This window comes from Carya illinoinensis, chromosome 6 (genome assembly GCF_018687715.1).
Source record: "Carya illinoinensis cultivar Pawnee chromosome 6, C.illinoinensisPawnee_v1, whole genome shotgun sequence".
NCBI lineage: Eukaryota > Viridiplantae > Streptophyta > Magnoliopsida > Fagales > Juglandaceae > Carya > Carya illinoinensis.
In genome coordinates this window covers 21,232,923-21,252,306 of record NC_056757.1, presented here as the reverse complement: position 1 = coordinate 21,252,306, position 19,384 = coordinate 21,232,923, and the positions used below count along the sequence as shown (strand labels likewise).

At 37.2% G+C, this 19,384-nt stretch overlaps 1 protein-coding gene across 3 annotated transcripts; it reads right to left on the bottom strand.

Annotated features, from left to right (window-relative positions):
• Positions 1 to 321: 321 nt before the first annotated feature.
• On the bottom strand, positions 322 to 2,259 carry LOC122312954 (mitotic spindle checkpoint protein MAD2-like). Of its 3 annotated transcripts, none has more exons than XM_043127631.1 (8): positions 2,102 to 2,259; positions 1,928 to 2,016; positions 1,818 to 1,833; positions 1,593 to 1,723; positions 1,146 to 1,266; positions 959 to 1,062; positions 758 to 879; positions 322 to 670 (listed from the first exon to the last, which is right to left on the bottom strand). In XM_043127631.1, exons 2-8 carry the CDS (start codon positions 1,998 to 2,000, stop codon positions 614 to 616), a joined length of 624 nt encoding a protein of 207 aa, XP_042983565.1. In that variant the 5' UTR covers positions 2,001 to 2,016; positions 2,102 to 2,259; the 3' UTR covers positions 322 to 613. The 3 variants fall into 3 exon arrangements, with proteins under 3 accessions (XP_042983565.1, XP_042983566.1, XP_042983564.1); XM_043127632.1 differs by having other exon boundaries at positions 1,928 to 2,012; positions 2,102 to 2,258; XM_043127630.1 differs by having other exon boundaries at positions 1,928 to 2,233.
• Between the last annotated feature and the right edge of the window lie 17,125 nt (positions 2,260 to 19,384).

Sequence of the window (19,384 nt, the reverse complement as noted above, 5' to 3'; positions counted from 1 at the left end):
AAAGCAACCCCAGCCCCCTCTTTCTTTATGCAAACTATTGTTCTCTTCCATGCAGCAGTTCAAATATGTATATAGTATGTGTTTCTGACACTGATGGCAATCCAATTTTCTTGACGCTACTCAACCCCAGGCGGTCAAGTTGTGTAAAAATTGTCCCTATCATTCCTCTATACTTTAATATCAAACGCACGCTCAATTCCTTTTAGCAATCAAGAAGCTCATGAAATAAATGTATCCATAGTTTCAGACGTTATACAGCAATCCGATTTTCTTGAACTGAAACCCTACTAGTTTCATGTCAAACACGGTGCACTCAGTTCCTTTTTAATCAACAAACTCATGTTCTATCTATAACCTGATAGAGCAATCCAATTTTCTTGAACCATTTATTCACATTCACATTCCTGTTTGTAGTACAACTATATCCACGGCATGACAGAATGTGTCAGCCAAGAGGAAGACATGCATTCTACACTTCGTTTCTCCCAAAAAAACGAAAAAAGGAAGCAAGTCAGCCAAAAAATAAATGGACATTTCGTACAAAATGTGAATAAAAGATTCACAATCACCACTCAAACAAAACAAAGGAACCAATCACGGAAGGATTCTTTCTCTACTGCTCGTCCCATTCATCGTTCTTGTACGAAACAAGAGTGTCAACCTTGTGAATCTGCACAACCCAGCAAACCACTTTACTAAACACTCTTACCAACCAAAAATTCTAATCTATCAAATCAAAATTGACATTTTCACTCACCTTTGTATCAAAGGAATGCAATTTTACCATTTGTGGATTAGCTATAAGTTTGGGGTCGCTCTCAATCCAAGTGAAGGGAATTGCAACATCTTTATCGGTGTATGCCAACACATCAAACACACCTAAAACAAAGCGATTCGCCTTAGAATAATCACAAAAAGTAATGGGAAACTATGAGGGCAAATCGAATGGTTTCTTTACAAGGTTCGTCAAGGCATGGCAAGTAGGTAATGCTTGAAGCAATCTGGCGCATAATAGCCTGTATCTCCCTCATGATTTCCTTGTCACTCTTCTCTCTTGAGACCCTGAAACCAGATGAATTAGTGACTTCTTAAATGCATTCCAATCACAAGGAAAAACAAGTCGACATCCAGGTTCGATAAATTACCCCTTCTCGACAACCTCGCCGTCGGTTTCAATGCTAAAGTTCCACCTTTCTAGGACCTCATTGGTGGCCTTACTCATTATTACAAGAACAATTCTCTGTAACTTTCCAGATTCCAGCCATTCTTTTTACATGAAACCCAAACATTTCAGTCATCAAATTTGAACAGACGCATTAAGCATAAACCCTCAGTATAGATGCTCACAAATTGGAAGAGAACCAAACCCGATAACAACACAATAAGAATCATAACATAAAATTTCAAGTTTTTCTTTTCAAATACTAAATGTTGCATGATACTTCATTAGCCCAGATGATGTGAAGTACATAAAACCAGCAAACAATCTGAGCCTTACGATTTTTAATTGTTTTTTTTTTTTTTCCTTTTTCCTACATTTCATTTGTATCCAAACTCAATACTAAAAGCTTAATATGAACGGAAGAATTTACCAGAAAGCTGAGCGGTTAAGCTGGCAATGAAGGATTTGACACCCTCATCCTGAGTAAGCAACATTGGAAGCCCATATTTTTTCACCTTTGCAAAACTTTCTTCCGGGTATACTCCGCGATTGTACAGAATACTAACAATTTTCAGGACCCAACATAAACATTTCAAAATTAAACAAATAAAAACAACAAAAAGATGAGAGAAAATTTAAGATCCGATGTTGCTACCTGTTTGCAGCATACCCTGAAAGAGGAATTCCAAAGAAATACAAAGATCAGGCAAGATTTCTATAAAAAGACCCAAGAACTAAAAAGTCTAAAAATATGATGACATGTACCAAAGAACTCGCTGACAATTGCCGCTGAACCTCGAAGGGTGATTATATCTTTAGCGACTGTTCTTGAAGCCATAACTACCTTTTTCTGTCTATAAATCTTCGGGTTAGATAACAAAATAAAAATTTGTGGGTTTTCCCCTTTCCAAATTGATGGAGAGAAGGAAAATGGTATACCTTCAAATTCTAGGAAGATGCTGGCAGAGAAATTTTGTTCAACCGCAGAAGAAGGCTAGCGAACCGGTTGGAGGTTTTTTTTTTTTTTTTTCCTTTCAGTCTAAACGCGATGAGATCGAGAAAGAGGGGCTGCAGAAATAGATTTGTCACCGAGGAAATGGAAGCCAAACACTTGAGGCAACGGCTAGTTTTTTTCGTTTTTGGGTTTCCGTCTCGAGGCCAACGGTAACATTTTAAAATGCGCCCTCGTAGGACGGGCTTTGACGTGTGCACACGTGGGTATAGTAGGAAAAGCTTGGGGATAAAGCTACCCTGCCGCCTGCGTTTGCCCACTCCAAATGACCGCCTGACGTGGTGGCTGACGTAGAGCATGATGTGGCATGCCATCAAGAGAAAAAAATTCAACCGCTTTCACGTGCTTAGGCTGTTTGTGTGTGCGCTGTGAAGAGTCGAAGACTGAGCCTTCACATCCATCTTCTCCCCCCTCTTACGGCGCCGACTACCACTCTCGGCTCCATTTCCGACGAGTTTTCATCCATAGAAATTCCACACACGATTTGGTCCTTCAGCTTCTCTATGTATTGAGATTGCCTAGACTCTCACTAATTTCTTTGTGTATTCACTCCGATGCGATTTAGTGGTGAGCAAAAGGTTAAAAAAATTGAGCTTGGTTGGATTATGTACTCACTGATAATTTTTCTTTATACACGATTTAATGTTCTTTTTCTTTATCTAGTTTTTTCACAGTAGATTATTTACGCGATTTAGTGTTCTTTTTCACGGTAGATTATATACAAAAGGTAAAAAAAAAGAATTAGTTTGGCTGGATTTTGTAAGCGATTCAATGTTCTTTTTCTTTGTTTAGTTTTTTCATGGTAGATTTTTTACTCACCGACAGTTTTTTCTACATAAACCCACCTGGTATAGTTCATACTCTGTTCTTGAAACCCACCTATTGTTAATAAAAAATTGAACCCTATTGCGTGAAGTCTTTACAAATATATTCTTGATGTTGAATATAAAATTTCCCTTGTAGCTTAAGGACTCTGTTTTGAAAATATATTCTTTTTATTAGACAAGCTCAAGTAGTCTCCTATTCTTTTGGCTGGTGTTTTCTAGTGGAGAAGGAGTGAATAGGAAAGGGGCTGAGAAAGCATCCATTGTTTCTAGTAGAATGAAACTGGTATCCTTTTTTTTTTTTTTGCTCGAATCAAACATCAGTTGCCAAACAAAATGTCCTCTATTTCAGTCCAGACACCAAGAACATATGAAGAATAAAGTCACTTGTTCAAAGCTCAATATATGGCCAGATCTGGGTGGCAAAGCTCTGCCACCGTGTGAGTAAATCCACTTCTTCAAAGCAGCTCTACGCTGCCAAATTTGGAGGAGGGAGACGATGTTCATATTTAGTGATGGGACGGCGACGGCATGGTGACGGCACGACGACAGGAGGGCGATTGTAGAGCAAGGAGAGGGCAAGGGAGTCGAGCGTATATCATGGATGAATCTCAAATTACATCTATATTTCGTTCAATCCTTTTTTGTGTTTTTTTTAATATAGCATGATGTGGCAAGACACATTAGGCGGTCATCTTCAAGCGGCATATGCGAGCGGCACAGTAGCGCCACCCAAAGCTTGGAGGAGTACGTTTGCTCGAGTAATGGTAGATAGAGTCCGGTCGTGTTCGTGCTCTTCTAATAAAAAAATAGTAAAATTTATTATTAAAAAATAATTTGTTATAAATTTTGTTATATACAAATGAATTTATGTACTAATCTGCGTACCAATATTACTATTTTTATATCTATAATTTAAATTGACATAATTTTTATTAAAGTTTGACTTTCTGACCAATCATATTGAATGTATGCACGTATTAATGAACAAATTCGTTTACAACCAAATTTTTCAATTTTATTTATACCTCATATTTACTCATTAAAAAAAAAAGAATTCGTATTTATACATTTAATAATTAGAAATATTATTTCTCTTAATAGTACACAAATGGATGTGAATTCTTTTTAATTAAAATATACTAAAATTTAAAAAAATATATTTATTTTAAAAATTAAAAAATAAATTAAAAAATTAATATTAGATATAGTCACAGAATGTACAAACGTCATATACTTTAAAAAAAAACGTGATTAATTTTTAAAAAATTAATTCATTTTTATAAATCTCATATTTACATATTTTTAAAAAAAAATTACGTGATCTTTTTATATTCCACTATAAATATTATTTCTCAAATTGCATATTATATACGTTGGTTTTCGCCGGTTTGCAAAAAGCTATCTATCTCGATCCTTTCAACTCGCAACATTTATCAGTATTTTGACGGTGACTTTTGCGTACACATGCGCAGTCTATATTATAAAAAATAAAATAAAAAACTGTAGAAAAAGAAGTCGACGACGACGGCAAAGCTATTTTTGTCCCCCCATTCGGATCATCTTCAGATCCCACTACTCTCTTCGGCAAACGACGTGAACTCTGTCGGCGGCATCTTTGGTTGATAAGCTCCCAAACTCTGCAACCCACTGACTTTTTGATTATTTAGAGTTTTTTTATTCCCTTTTAGGAAACCGATTAATGGGTCCTATTTCCAATATGAGTTTCGATCGCACTCAATCTCGTTTCTATATTTGAAGATCTTTAGATATATTTATTTTTTTTCAAGAGGATTATTGTTATAGAATAAAAAGGACAAGTTCCATCGATACCATCAACCTTGGATCATTATTCAAACTCAAATCAAAAGCTGAGACCAAACAACTTAATGCCAAGAAACACAGAGAGGTAGAGAGAAGATGTAGGAAACGAATCAATGATCAACATCGCACTCTTCGCAATGTCCTTCCAAACTTGATCAAAGTAATTAATGCAGATCAATAGAAATGGGACTCTTAATGCCTTCATTTGCAATGCATACTGGAAGGGAAGAAAGAATTATAATCGCGCCACAATGATGTTTTGAGCTTCGATGATGTATTTTTTGCATTTATCCATAAAATACGTAATAAATAAGCAAATAAAAAAAATATAGAGAGGCGCATGGATTTATATGGTTCGGCATAATGCCTACATCCATGATTATTTGGAGGAAAAATCCACTATGATGGGTGATTTTATAATCTCTCATGACCTTATATACTCAAAATACAATGAATGAACTTAGGGAAAATCTTTTGGAGCAGCTATGTGTGGTGGAGTTTAGGCGTAGGGAGTTTTTGTGGAGAGATTTTGTGTAGAGAGCTTGTGTAGAGTTTGTCTATTTTGTGGGGGATCTCCTCCATAGATAGAGATCTATTTTCTTAGAGTGATTAAGTCCAACTTACTTTGTAAAATATTTTCTTTTTAAGAGTGAGTCCTTTTTCTTTTAGAAGTCTAAGTCAACTTGTCCAATCTCTTCTTGGCTTTATTTCTTAACTTGATTTTTGATCTTGTCTTGAGGCTAAATTATAGGCTGTTGATTTGACCTCTACAGATGCCAGCAATTCTTAAGGGCGATTTGCTGGAGAATTGAGAATCTTCAAGTCAATAATCTGCAGAATAAATTTTAAAAATTGGTCCTTTGGTTTCCTATTTGTTTTGTGCTAAGTGCTGAAGAACTCAATTTGAAAAGATAGAAGGGAGATGTACTCGACTGCATTAGGTGTGAGCGTGGAGCTATACTTGGGTGGGAGATTTACTTGACCACAATAGTTTCGAGCCCAGAGCTCGGCTTTACTAGAGATGCACTTGATCGCGTCAGGGGTGAGCGCCAAGCTTGGTTTTGAGTTTGTTTATTTATGTGGATGTTTGCCTAAGAAATTGTTTATTGTCGGCAAATAGTGCATATTTCCATGATTAATTTTTTGTGTATATTTTTGTGATCGTTTTTGCTATTGCTGGTAATAGTAATTTTTTTGCCCCTTGGTATAAATTGTTATTGACGTTCCCATTTTGTTGTTGGTAGTAATCCACACTAAGTGGTCAGAGAGCTCGTTGACTCCCTAGGTCCATATTAGGCGGTTGTCGAGCTCGTCGACCCTTTCTCGAATAAAACCCGAGCAAGGAGGTTTTGAAGCTCAGTGGCTCGTTCCTGAAGGTAACTCGTTGGCGGCAATTGCGGCGTGACCATAAATATTCGATGTTTGCTGGAAAAGGCGTTGTGCATGGGTCGCGTGGTCTCTTGACCTTTGCATCTTTTTTTCATGGCATTGAGAGTATTTGGACTCATCATTGGTGTTTAAGGGTTGCATTACCTTTGATCTCTATGCCCTTTTTAGTGGCTACCGCGAGTCTCTGGGCTCATCATTTGTGTTTAAGTGTCGCGTGGTCTTTTGACCTTCGCACTCTTTTTTGTGAGCACCTCATGTCTTTGGGCTCATCATTTGTGTTTCAGGGTCGTGTGGTCTTTTGCCTCCGCCCCCTTTTTCATGGGCACTATGAGCTTGGGCTAGTAATTGGTGTTTAAGGACCGTTGTTCACTGCGAGTCTAGAGACTCAACTTTGGTGAGGCCACTGGTGTGAGGCGAAGTTCACCCATCCTGAGAGGTTTTTAGCAAAAGCCAAATAGGTAAATATAAAACAAATTACAAGTTTAAGATTTATAAATCAAAGTCATTTCGCTAGAGTTAGAGTGTGATGAAGGCTAGTGACACACAGGCGATGCCCGCAAGCATCCATGCTTTGGCATTGATGAAGGCCCGAGATGCCCGCGATACTGAACGATCTATTTTGTTGATGACAAATTGAGATGACCGAGCAATAACAGTGATTGGCTTTGTAGTTGGTGTTCCGCGCCACATAGGTGATTTTCAGTGAAGTGTATTCCCAAGGCATGTAGCTACTAAGCTTCTTGTGAAACCCAATGACTTTTGTGGGGGAATCTCTAAAAACCAAGTTTGTTAGTGTAAATAAAGTTAAAATATTAAGTTTGGGAGAGACAAACCCAAGCAATTTAACCATTTCAGAGATTGTTTGATGCCGACTGCTTTTCGCATTGTTCTTATTTGAATATTATTTTTATTTTATTTTTTGCGATTTTCCCTTTCAAAGCCGTTTCTAAGCGGTCCGGCTAATATTAGGCTATTAATAGCCTCCTATTAAAATCTGACAAGTCAAAAATTACACCAAAAAACTACTACACTCGGTCACATGGTATAGAAAAGGGCAAAGGGAAAAAGAAGAGAAAGCTGGAAACTGAGAAGCTGCAACTTACCCACCAATCCACCTCCCATCAGCCTTCCACCTCCCGCATCCACCTCCACTAGTCCACCAGCATCATTTTGATGCTGCGACTTACCCATCATCTCAGTTGTTTACTGACCCAGGCTGAGACTTGCCCCAGGAGTCATTGACCCAGGCTGCGACAATAGTTGTTATCAGTTGCAGAGATTAATTTTGCATAAGAAGAAAACACCATCTGTGCTGCATCTTTTTTGCAAGTTTAGAGCACCATAAACAGAAATTAAAAAATAATTTAGAGTTCTTGCAAGATTATTTCATTACAAGATAAGAGCAAATCTTATTTTGAGAATCACTTTATTTTAAATTATTCACAAACAAAAGGTGAAAGTGCACGGTCTTACTGTAATGCAGTATGCTATGCTATACTTATGTCAGGAATGCCACATTTCTCATAAGAGCGCGGGCTTCTTATACAAGGTTGGAGAAAAACACTTCAAAGTAGAGAGCATATTTGGCTTATATAGTCGAATCTAACAAAAAATCATATCAGTTTTTAATTGGTTCCTCAAAATTAAAAGTTAGCACCAATATTCATTTATATATTTATTAAGTCGATATAAAAACGATGTCAACAAAAACTTTCTTGATTCAAAAGAGGAATCGACAACGAAGCTTAAAATATTTGGAAAAAAAAGGCTTAACCTACAAGGAGCTGAGTATATCTAGTCAAAGGAGTTGCGAGTTGCTACGAAGGGGAGGGGATGATTTTGCATAGGGGAAGGGGAGGGGTTCTATTTTGTGCAAAGGAAGGGGAGGGGGCTGTCTAGTTGATAATTTCATGTAGTGTGGTTCACACTAACTGTGGTGGAATGCCTGTGTGTCTAAAAACTAATGGTAGGATGTTATATGGGGAACATTAGCCAGACCTACTAGAAGGTATTCTCTTTCCCATTTGTAAATCCTCTTTTGCTTTTTGTTGCTATTAGGGATGAGCGTCGGTTGGTCTGAATCGGAAAAACGGACCGGACCGGACCGAAACCATTTGGTCCAATCCTGGTCCTAAAAATTGGGGACCGAATGGTCTCAAGGTCTATAAATTTTGGACCGGACTAGACCGAATTCCTATATATATTTTTAAAATATTTTTAATATTTAAATATATTAGTTTTATATGTAATAATTATATAAGTTAATGATGTAATTTTCATCTAATTTATTATCATTGACCATTTAAAATATTTCTTTAATGAGTTAGTTACATAATCTACATTAATAATTCACTTAATTTTAATTTAGTAACTTAAATAAAAAATTATTAATTTATTTGGAAAAAAAATGAAGAAAAAAATAATTAATTAATTAGATAAGACCGAATGGACTGACCAGACTGATAGCTGCTGGTCCAGTCTGATCCCTATGGATGTTCAAGTCGGTCCAGTCCGGAAAAAATGATGAATTGAAAATTCACAAGACCAGACCAGACCGGACTACCAACACCCCTAGCTGCCATGGGCAAGCTGCGCCTTGCTTTGTGTCTCTGTCAAGTACTCGGTAGGAAACCGTGTGAAAGTAGGCGGCAAGGAAGTCGTTGTCCACCAAAGGGGACGACAAAATTTATGGGGGTGTAGCCGATTGCCAAGGGTCATGTGAACTATTTAGGTGAGGCTGGCAAGGTTTAGCTTGCCGTGAGGGTGACGAGGAGCAGTACGATGGCATTAGCTACAGTGTAGCTGTCGAGTTGTATGGTTTCGATCTTGAGCTGCTGTGGAAGAGGATGGTCGTGGAGGTTAGGCACCACAGTTTATAGCTTGCTGGGAAAGGGCACCATGGCAATAGTAGAAGACACCGGTGAACAAAACACCATGCATGTTGGCCTCCAGCTTGAGACTCTATAAAGGCGTGTATGGCTAGCAAGCTGTCATCCCGCCATGGGCAAGTTTATAGCTTGTTGGGTTGAGCTACATGGGCAAGTTGTTTTGTGAACAGCTCCTATGGTGAGCATCAGTGTTGGTGGGTGAGGATCACTGTTGTGGTTGGTAATCGAAACTCCGATGATAGAAGGTCATAGTGAGATAGACAGTGGTCAGTGATGGTCTCACTGGCACATGGATGCCTGGTTTGGTAATCCTTCGGCAGCATGCATCCTCTGCCTTCGCTATGCCTACACGAACATCTTCTGTGATGGGCCCCAAGGTGGATCAAGTCGTAAAGATCCTTTGCAAGTTTCAGATGGGTTAATTACAAGATCAAGGAAGCTATGCATGGATGGGGGTGCAATCTATTTGAGACGTGTTTAGCAAGAGTCCAACATTCAAGATGGACTTGAAAGGAGGAGATCCAGTTTTCATCCACGTGATATGCTACGAAAGACACGACTTGAGCTTATTGGTATTGAAGGCCTTGGACTTATTTATTTCAATAAAAGACCTTATTTTATTAGTTTAGAATAAGTAGGCTTGAGGATGTCAGCCCACACATATATCTTATTTCTACTGAATTAGGGTTTTTGAAAAGGCCTTATTTTTTGGCCAAGGGCATATTTGAAAAGTTATTATTTAAAGTCAACTAGGTTTTTAGAAGTACTATAGCCTGGACACTGTTCACTCTACAGTATCCGCGACACACTTAGGGTTTTGGAGATTGTTATTTAAACCACTTGTAGCCTCATTTGAGAAGGTTAGACAATTGATGAATTTTCATTGTGAGTTGAGTTTACTCCTCTTGTTCTTGATTGAACGTTTGAACTTATCAAAGGTAAATCTCAACCTTTGTGGCGTTCTTCCTTGTAATCCGGGTTCTTGAGACATGTTCTTCAATGGGTCTAGATTTTAAAATAATCTAGGTTCTTGAAACGGGTTCTCAACGGGTTTAGATTCTCCATCCATAGACTTGATTTTAGCTTTCTTGGGTTGGTTTTTCCAAAATTGTTGTTGGGTCTCAAAGCAAGTCAATTGAGGTTCACATCATTTAGTATCAGGGCAAGGTTTCCAATCAGGTCTGATTCTATCTTTTATTTATCGCATCTTTAATTCTAGGACTTCATTATTCTAGGGTTACCAAAAAAAAAAAAAAAGCAGAACTTTGTTTTTCCTAGGGTTGCTAAATTATTCTATCATTTGGGTTTCATGTTCATCATCATAGGATGACTAAATTCTTTGTTTGAGGGTTGTCTAAATTTGTACCATCTAGGCTTTGAAATTTCTAAGAATTCATTGATTCCCTCCTATTTTTCTTGTCAATTTTTTATGTGATTGAATTCAATTGTTTGATTATCACAATTGAATATCTGTTTGTGGTTGAATTGTTGAGAAAAGAAAAGAAAAAAAAAAGGAAAGAAAAGGAAAGGAAAGGAAAGGAAAAAAAAAAGAAAAGAAAGGAAAAGAGAAGAAAAAAAAAGAAAAAAAAATCGAAAAAAAAAGAAGAGAAAGAAAATGATTTTGGATATAGTTGTTTGAAATACTTTGCCATATGAAATTGAGTGGTTTGGCATTGATTGAACGTTATCTTTAAAGGGGCTGAATACATCTATCTAGTTGGTATCTTGTGTTATAGTTACTCTTCCATTCCAATAATTTCCTTAATTCCCTTGTCGTTTTATTCCTTCCGTGTTTCTCTTGTTCTTATTTCTAGGACCTAATTATTAGTTGGGATAAAACAAGGTTGTATTGTCTTGATTTAGTTCAATTAGTTTTGAAAGAACTTGAGTGGGAAAACTCTTGAGCTAAAAGGCAAGAGAGTGTGAGATCATTACCGAAAAAAAATCAATTAAGAGTGAAACACGAGTGAAGTGCCATTATTTGAGTGTAAACACGTGAGGGAGAGCGTGTGAGGTCTTTTTTTTTACTAACATTCTTTTTGTGCAACATGTACTATGTTTCATAATAGTGACTCAATGCCGAAGGGGATGGCAGATAATGAATTCTTTGTGTTGCAGTCCATGCAACAAAAGTTTGAAAGGCTAAATTTGAAGTTGGGGAAAGTGAGGGATAAGATGGAACAACAAGGTGCATTGATTAGAAATTTGCAAAGTGGGAGAGATAGGAGAAGACGTGAGCCTAGTATTGAGAATAGCTACGATAAGAATGAAGAGTATGGTGAGTTTCTTGTCATTAGGCGTGCTGCCAATACAGAATTTAAGATGGATGATATAGAGCAGCAAAGAGAGAACATTTTTCATACTAGATGTCACATCAACAACAAGGTATGTAGTATGATCATTGATGGGGGAAGTTATACTAATGTTGCTAGTACTACCTTAGTTGAGAAATTGAATTTACCTACTTTGAAACACTCCAGACCATACAAGTTGCAGTGGTTAAATGATTATGGGGAGGTTAGGGTAAATAAGCAAGTGTTAGTATCTTTTTCAATTGGGAGGTACAAGGATGAGGTACTTTGTGATGTAGTGCCTATGCGTGCTGGCCATATTTTGTTGGGGAGGACGTGGCAGTGTGATAGGAGAGTGATCTATAATTGGTTTAGGAACATGTACAGTTTTGAAAAGGATGGAAAAACAATCAAACTTGCTCCTTTAACTCCAACACAGGTCCATGAGGACCAACTGAAATTGACAAGTGAGGTTGATCAAAAAAGAAAGAGAGAAAGTGAGATTGATCAAAAAAGAAAGGGAGAAAGTGAGATTGATAAAAAAAAAAAAAAAAAAAGAGTGAAAGTGAGATTGAGAAAAAAAGAAATAGTGAGACCAAAACCTCAACAGAATGAGAGAGTGAAAAGATCAAAGAGAGAGAAGAAAAAATAGAGAGTGAAAAGAAAATAGAGAGTGAAAAGAATAAAGAGACCGAAGAAAAGAGAGAGAGTGAAAAGAATAAAGAGACTGAAGAAAAGAGAGAGACTAAAAAGAAAAAAGAGAGTGAAAAGGAAAAAGAGAGTGAAAGAAAAAAAAAAAAGAGTGAAAAGAAAAATGAGATTGAAAAGAAAAGTAAAAGTGAAGAAAGTAAGAGAAAAACAAAGAGAGAAGTAAGTTTTTACGCTAAGAAGAATTTTAATACTAACGAATTTAACAAATTTTTTGTGACGCCCCCAAATCCCCACGCACGAACACGGAAAAATCGAGACGTCCAGATGATGACATCACGGGTCATCACCCTATCGACGTGTGCTAAGTGTGTATATAAGCAACGAATGTGCACAAGAAAAACGCAGCGAAAGGAAAAGTCAATAACTAAGTACCAGAATTTTTCTTGTTTAATACAAAGCTGTTCAAAAACATATAGAATAGAATATTACAACCACAAATATAATTTTAAATCACATACAAAACATAACATCAGAATCCCGGTGGAGCCGCATCCTCGGGCTCAGTCTCCTCCTCCTCATCCTCGATCTCTGCACCAAAATCTACGATACCAAAAATGGTGCCGCAGGTAAGTAAACTCCAAACACCACTAGATAAAAACATAATAAACTCCACAATATGCATGAAAGAATGCAGATGCTCTCATCCCATAAAATCACATTTTTTCCACGCACGCCAAAATCTCATTTGGCCCAAAAACATATCGTATAAAACCAAGCCTTGCTATTATCCCAGATAATGGCCCAAACCACCATTTTCCCAGAAAATGAATCGCAATATCCTCATACAAAACCTTGCCATTTTCCCAGAAAATGGCCCATTAACCAAACCATCAGAGCACTGTAGGCGGAAATCGCAGGCGGGACTTTACCACCATCCCTGCTCACCACTATCCCTACGCATGCACCGTAGGCGAGAATCATAGGCGGGACTCTACCACCATCCCTGCTCACCACCATCCCTACGCGTGCACCGTAGGCGGGATTCTACCACCATCCCTGCTTACCACCATCCCTACGCGTGCCTCTGACTCAAACCAGTCAGTCCAACCGTTCACATATACCATAAATCATTTCTCACTTACCAGCACGGCTTTCATTTTTCAAACACATGTACATGCATGCAACTACATGAAAAACCCGGTTTTCCCTTTTTAAACATGAAGATGCGTGCTCTATACAAAGCAAACATCAAGGCTCAAATATCTCAAACAAAAAACAACATCAACCAAACAACTCCGTCCTCAATCCATTCAACCCCCGAACTCCTCGAACTCAGTCCGGAATCAACCAACTAGCAGTTAAATAATTATTGTAGGAGCAAAATATATTTAAATCTAAAAGTAGAGTTTGGAAAATACTTACAGCGCTATACAGTATTTTTAGAAAGCTCGCGGCGTTGTAAGCGGCGGAGGAAAAGCAACGTAACGGTGTAATTTACACTGTGGCCGTGGGTAATAAATTACCCACTTTCGAACGGGGATAAACCAAGGCACGAAATTGATAGGGAATGGTCTTGAGATATTTATGAAGCTAAAGGAAACGAGGTTTGACCGTGGGTGGTGGTGGAAATGGCGGTCAAAGGCCAAAAAGGGGCTGAACGGAGTTGAGCTCGTGGGAGCTGCTCCGGCAACGGATCGAGGGCAGAAATGGGTGGTTAGGTCGGCAAGAGATAGGGGAAGAAGCTGTGAAGAGATGGTGGTCGGAGGTGGTGCGACGACGCTGGAATTGGTGAAAAACCGTATGGCTTGGAGGAGCTCGTGGTGGCTAACGGTGGCTCGGATGGAGGTGAAACTTGGTGGGGATGTTCACCGGTGAGAGGGGAAGAAAACTGGGTGGGTGGTGTAGGCCACGCCGCAGGCGAGCGGCAATTCTAGGCTGCGAAAGCAACCGGCGACAGGGGTAAAAATAGAGCAGATGCAGTGACTTCCGGCGGCTCGCGGTGGCTAACGGCTGGTTCGATGGCTCTAAAAATTAGTGGGGATGATCTCTAGTGGAAGGGGAAGAGAATGGTGGTGGTGGTGCACTAAACGGTGGCCGGAAGGCAGAGAACTGGGCGGTCAAAGGGGCGGCGATGGGAAGGAGAAAAAAAAGCTGCTTTAGCAAGAAGGTATGTCCTTGTCATCATTTTAGATACAAAATTATTGAGACTTGAATATGATAAGAAATTGTATGTTATTGATGATGGCTTGGCTAGTGCGTATAGAGTATGTGAGAAAACATTATTTGGTAAGTTCTATAGACTAGATTGGTACTTGTTTAGAGAGAAAAAACTTTGTGTGCCTACTAGTCTTATGCGTGAGTTGCTTGTTCATGGATGTGATCTGTTGGGAAATTTTGATATAAAGAGGACTTTAGACGTGTTGCATGACCATTAGTGGGAGTAGTTCTTACCATTCGTTAAGTTTGCATATAGTTGAAGTGGTCACTTTGGTATAAAGAATATTTTAGACATATTGCATAAACATTGGTGGGAGTATTTTTTCCCATTCATTGAATTTGCATATAGTTGGAGTGGTCACTTTGGTGTAAAGAAGAGTTTAGGCGTACTGCATGAACACTTTTGGGAGTACGGTTTACCATTCATTGAGGTAGCATATAATTTGAGTGATCATTTTGGTGTAATAAAGACTTTAGATTTGTTTCATGAACATTTGTGCGAGTATCATTTTCCATTCATTGAATTGTAGCATGAACGTTTGCGAGAGTATCATTTGTTATTATTAGAGTTTTCATATAATAAGACCATGCATACTACTATTTTTCATTCATCTTTTGAAGTTGTTTTTGGCTTTAATCCACTTATTCCTTTTGATTTAATGCCTTTACCTGTTGATGACAAAAGTAGCTTGGATGGACATGTTCAAATTCTTAATAAAATTAATGATACTTCATATCTAGTTGATCTTCTAGGTAAGTATCATGTGTTTGCTATTTTCAATGTTATTGATCTTTTTCCCTTTGATCCAGGTGGAGATTCGAGGACGAATCCTTTTGAGCAGAGGGGGAATGATGGGCCCCAAGGTGGACCAAGTCGTAAAGATCCTTTGCAAGTTTCAGATGGGTTAATTACAAGATCAAGATTTAGGAAGATCAATGAAGCTATGCATGGATGGGGGTGCAATGTACTTGAGAAGTGTTAAGCAAGAGCCCAACATTCAAGATGGACTTGAAAGGATAAGATCCAGTTTTCATCCACGTGATATGCTACGAAAGACATGACTTAGACTTATTGTTATTGAAGGCCTTGGACTTATTTATTTCAATAAAAGAGTTTATTTTATTAGTTTAGAATAAGTGGGCTTGAGGATGTCAGTCTACATATATGTCTTATTTCTACTGAACTAAGGTTTTTGGGAAGGCCTTGTATTTTTGCCAAGGGCATATTTGAAAAGTTATTATTTAAAGTCAACTAAGGTTTTAGAAGTACTGTAGCCCGGGCACTGTTCACACTACAGTACCTGCGGCTCACTTAGGGTTTTGGGGTTTGTTATTTAAACCAATTGTAGCCTCATTTGAGAAGGTTAAACAATTGATGAATTTTCATTGTGAGTTGAGTTTACTCCTCTTGTTCTTGATTGAACGTTTGAACTTATCAAAAGTAAATCCCAACCTTTGTGGCGTTCCTCCTTGTAATCCAAGTTCTTGAGACGTGTTATTTAATGGGTCTAGATTTTAATATAATCTAGGTTCTTGAAACGGGTTTTCAACAGGTCTAGATTCTCCATCCATAGACTTGATTTTGGCTTTCCTGGGTTGGTTTTTCCAATATTGTTGTTGGGTTTCAAAGCAAGTCGATTTGGGTTCACATTATTCTGTGGTTGAGGAACAACCATGCTGGCAACAGAAACTACCAAGGATTTTGGTAGAGGTCAGTTGTGTTCCTGCCATTTCATGGATGCTTGTGTGAGGACCTCTGACCACTTATTGCTCTCTGCTTGTACTGTGCACGACATGCACTGCTCACCATTGCGAAACTAAGTGTCCAGAAGAAGGCTCCGCCATCCGTGAAGGGTAGACGTCATCAAGCCTCGCCATGCTACAAGGGTTGGTGGCTGTGAGCTGTGAAATTCTCCTCCTTTCCTTTCCGACGTTAGGAATAAGAAAACGATCCCACAGGCCGCGCCAACTGTTAATGCCTTAATTTGCACAATAAACCGAAAGGGAGAAAATAATTATCTCCAACCCACGATGATGATTCAGGCTTCGATACGATGTTCTTCGCGTTCATTCATAAAAAAACATAATAAATAAACAAATAAAAATAAACCTAGAGAGACACATGGATTTACGTTGTTTAACATAATGCCTATGCCCACAGGTTTTTTGGGGGTGAAATCTACTATATTGGGTGATTTTATAATCTCTCATAGTCTCACATATCTCACAATACAATTGAAGAATTTAGAGGAGATCCTTTAGAGTTACTATATATGGTGGAGTTTGGGCGTAGGGAGATTTTGTGGAGAGATTTTGTGTAGAGAGCTTGTGTAGAGTTTGTCTGATTTGTGATAGATCTCCTCCTTATATATAGCTATATTTTCTCGAAGTCATTGAGTCAAACTTGCATTGTGAAGTATTTTCCTTTTAGGAGTCTAAATCTCTTTTATTTTATGAGTCTGAGTCAACTTGTTCTATCTCTTTTTGACTTTATCTCTTAACTTAATTTTCGACCTTATCTTGAGACTAAATTATAGGATGCTAATTTGACCCTTATAGGAACTACTTGTGTGTTCATGAACTTGTTTTCTTCATTGAAAAATATGTAATGAAATTGATGTCTCTTATTTTATGAATCCCACAAAATAGATGGACAAGGCAACAATGCTTGCCGAGATGGTTAGGCTGGTGAGGGAGCTAAGGGAGATGGTTTCATTAAACGGAAACAACGGTGCTTGCCCACTACGAGTGAGATTCAACCGGTCCGGTCAGTTTCTCCGGTTCTTGCCGAGATGGACAAGGCAACAGTGCTTGCCGAGATGGTTAGGCAGGTGAGGGAGCTAAGGGAGATGGTTTCATTAAACGGAAACAACGGTGCTTGCCCACTAGAGTGAGATTCGACCGGTTCGGAGAAACTGATCGGACTAGCCATTTTTTAATTCAGTCCAATCCCGATCCAGGAGTTTTTCACCCGGACCAAATGAAAATAAAAAATATATATTTTATTATTTATATATTATTTATATAAATAATTGGATATAATTAATTATTAATATATCACAATATTACATAATTATTATGTTCTTTAATGTATAACTATAATATATAGTACTAGTATATTTTAATAATTGTACAATTTATTATGTAATTTTCATTCAATAAGTCACTTAATTCTAATATTTTAAATAATTTTTTTTATTAATCAATTTAAAAAAAAAGGTTGGATTGAATGGACCGGCTAATAATCCAGTCCAGTCCCTAGGGATGTCTGGTCTAGGAAAAATGATAGACCAAAAATTTTGGTCCATTACACCCCCCTCCCCCCCGGGACCAAACTGTTCTCACTCTAATTGTCCACTGTGCACCGTTTCATTAATCCAGTCCTACCATGTCACTTTCATGCGTATAATGACCTAGTCCAATAATTCTAAAGTTGAAATATTAATAATTTTCATTAGGCCTAAATTATATTTAATGGGCCATATTGAATAAGTCCACGAGTGATAAATTATTGAGGTTGATTAAGAGTTTTAATTAAACTCAATAACTAGGTTAAATCCCATTTAATATTTATTGAATGAGTTACTCTTTTAGAATTTAAAAATCAACCATTACAAGTTCATTTCAATTTAAAATCATCACTGATTGAAATTCTCTATGCCGTCGCAGTCACTGCTAATTATACATTGAATAAACTAATAGATTGTGTTTTTAAATTCAAACTCTCTTCTTAGATGATTAAAACTGAGTGTTTAGCAGATTAGTATCACTGCATAAATTAACCGAGTACGACTCAAATTGGTCTTCACCCTCTCCCAAATCTATCTATAAAAATATCTCTTCCACGTGTTATTTGGACAAAACTATAAACCTCCTAGTTCCACACCATGATCAATTTTATATCGGAAGTTTTAGGAAGCAACACTACACGGTAATTAGTTTGATCATAAATTAGGACTGACATACGTTAGCTAGTTATATATATATATATATATATATTATTAATGCCAGTTTTTTCAAGCCAGTGTTTACGTACCACACATGTCATGAAGTTCGCAAGCACACCATTCATCATATTTCATTGTGCATATTATAGTTATTTATATATTATGCATCTCATACATCTCACATTGCATAAGACAAAATAAGTCAAATTAGTCAGTTAATTCAAATAAATCAGTCATGTATAGCATAAGTATCAGTATGATTAGTCATGATTTTAAGCTCAACATGAAATATTTTATGAAAACCTTATATTAAGTATATTTACGTTATAATGAGTTTCTTACTGAGTCATTTAATATTTATTAAATGAGTTACTCTTTTTAGAATTTAAAAATCAACCATTACAAGTTCATTTCAATTTAAAATCATCACTGATTGAAGTTTTCTATGCCGTTGCAGTCACTGCTAATCCTACATTGAATGAACTAATAGATTATGTTTTTAAATTCAAACTCTCTTCTTAGATGATTACAACTGAGTGTTCAGCAGATTAGTGTCACTGCATAAATTAACCGAGTACAACTCAAATTGGTCTTCACCCTCTCCCAAATTTATCTATAAAAATATCTCTCTTCCGCGTGTTATTTGGACAAAACTATAAACCTCCTAGTTCCGCACCATGATCAATTTTATATCAGAAGTTTTAGGAAGCAACACTACAAGGTAATTAGTTTGATCATAAATTAGGACTAACATATGTTAGCTAGTTATATATATTATTATTAATGCCAGTTTTTTCAAAGCCAGTGTTTATGTACCACACATGTCATGAAGTTTGCAAGCACGTCATTCATCATATTTCATTATGCATATTATAGTTATTTATATATTATGCATCTCATACATCTCACGTTGCATAAGACAAGATAAGTCAAATCAGTCAGATAAATCAAATCAGTCAGTTAATTCAGATAAATCAGTCATACATAGTATAAGCATCAGTATGATTAGTCATAATTTTAAGCTCAACATGAAATATTTTATGAAAACCTTTTGTTAAGTATGTTTACGTTATAATGAGTTTCTTACTGAGTCACTAACTCATTTTAGTTTGTTTTTATTTTTTTAAACCACTCAGATCAGAATATTTATAAAGGTAAAGCTGCAGGATAAGACTTAGT

Coding starts and splice junctions, on each gene's coding strand:
- LOC122312954 (XM_043127631.1), bottom strand. CDS start 2,000: ATGGCTTCAAGAACAGTCGCTAAAGATATAATCACCCTTCGAGGTTCA. Junction 1,267..1,592: donor CTTAACCGCTCAGCTTTCTG/GTAAATTCTTCC, acceptor TCATGTAAAAAG/AATGGCTGGAATCTGGAAAG. Junction 671..757: donor TGCATTCCTTTGATACAAAG/GTGAGTGAAAAT, acceptor TGGGTTGTGCAG/ATTCACAAGGTTGACACTCT.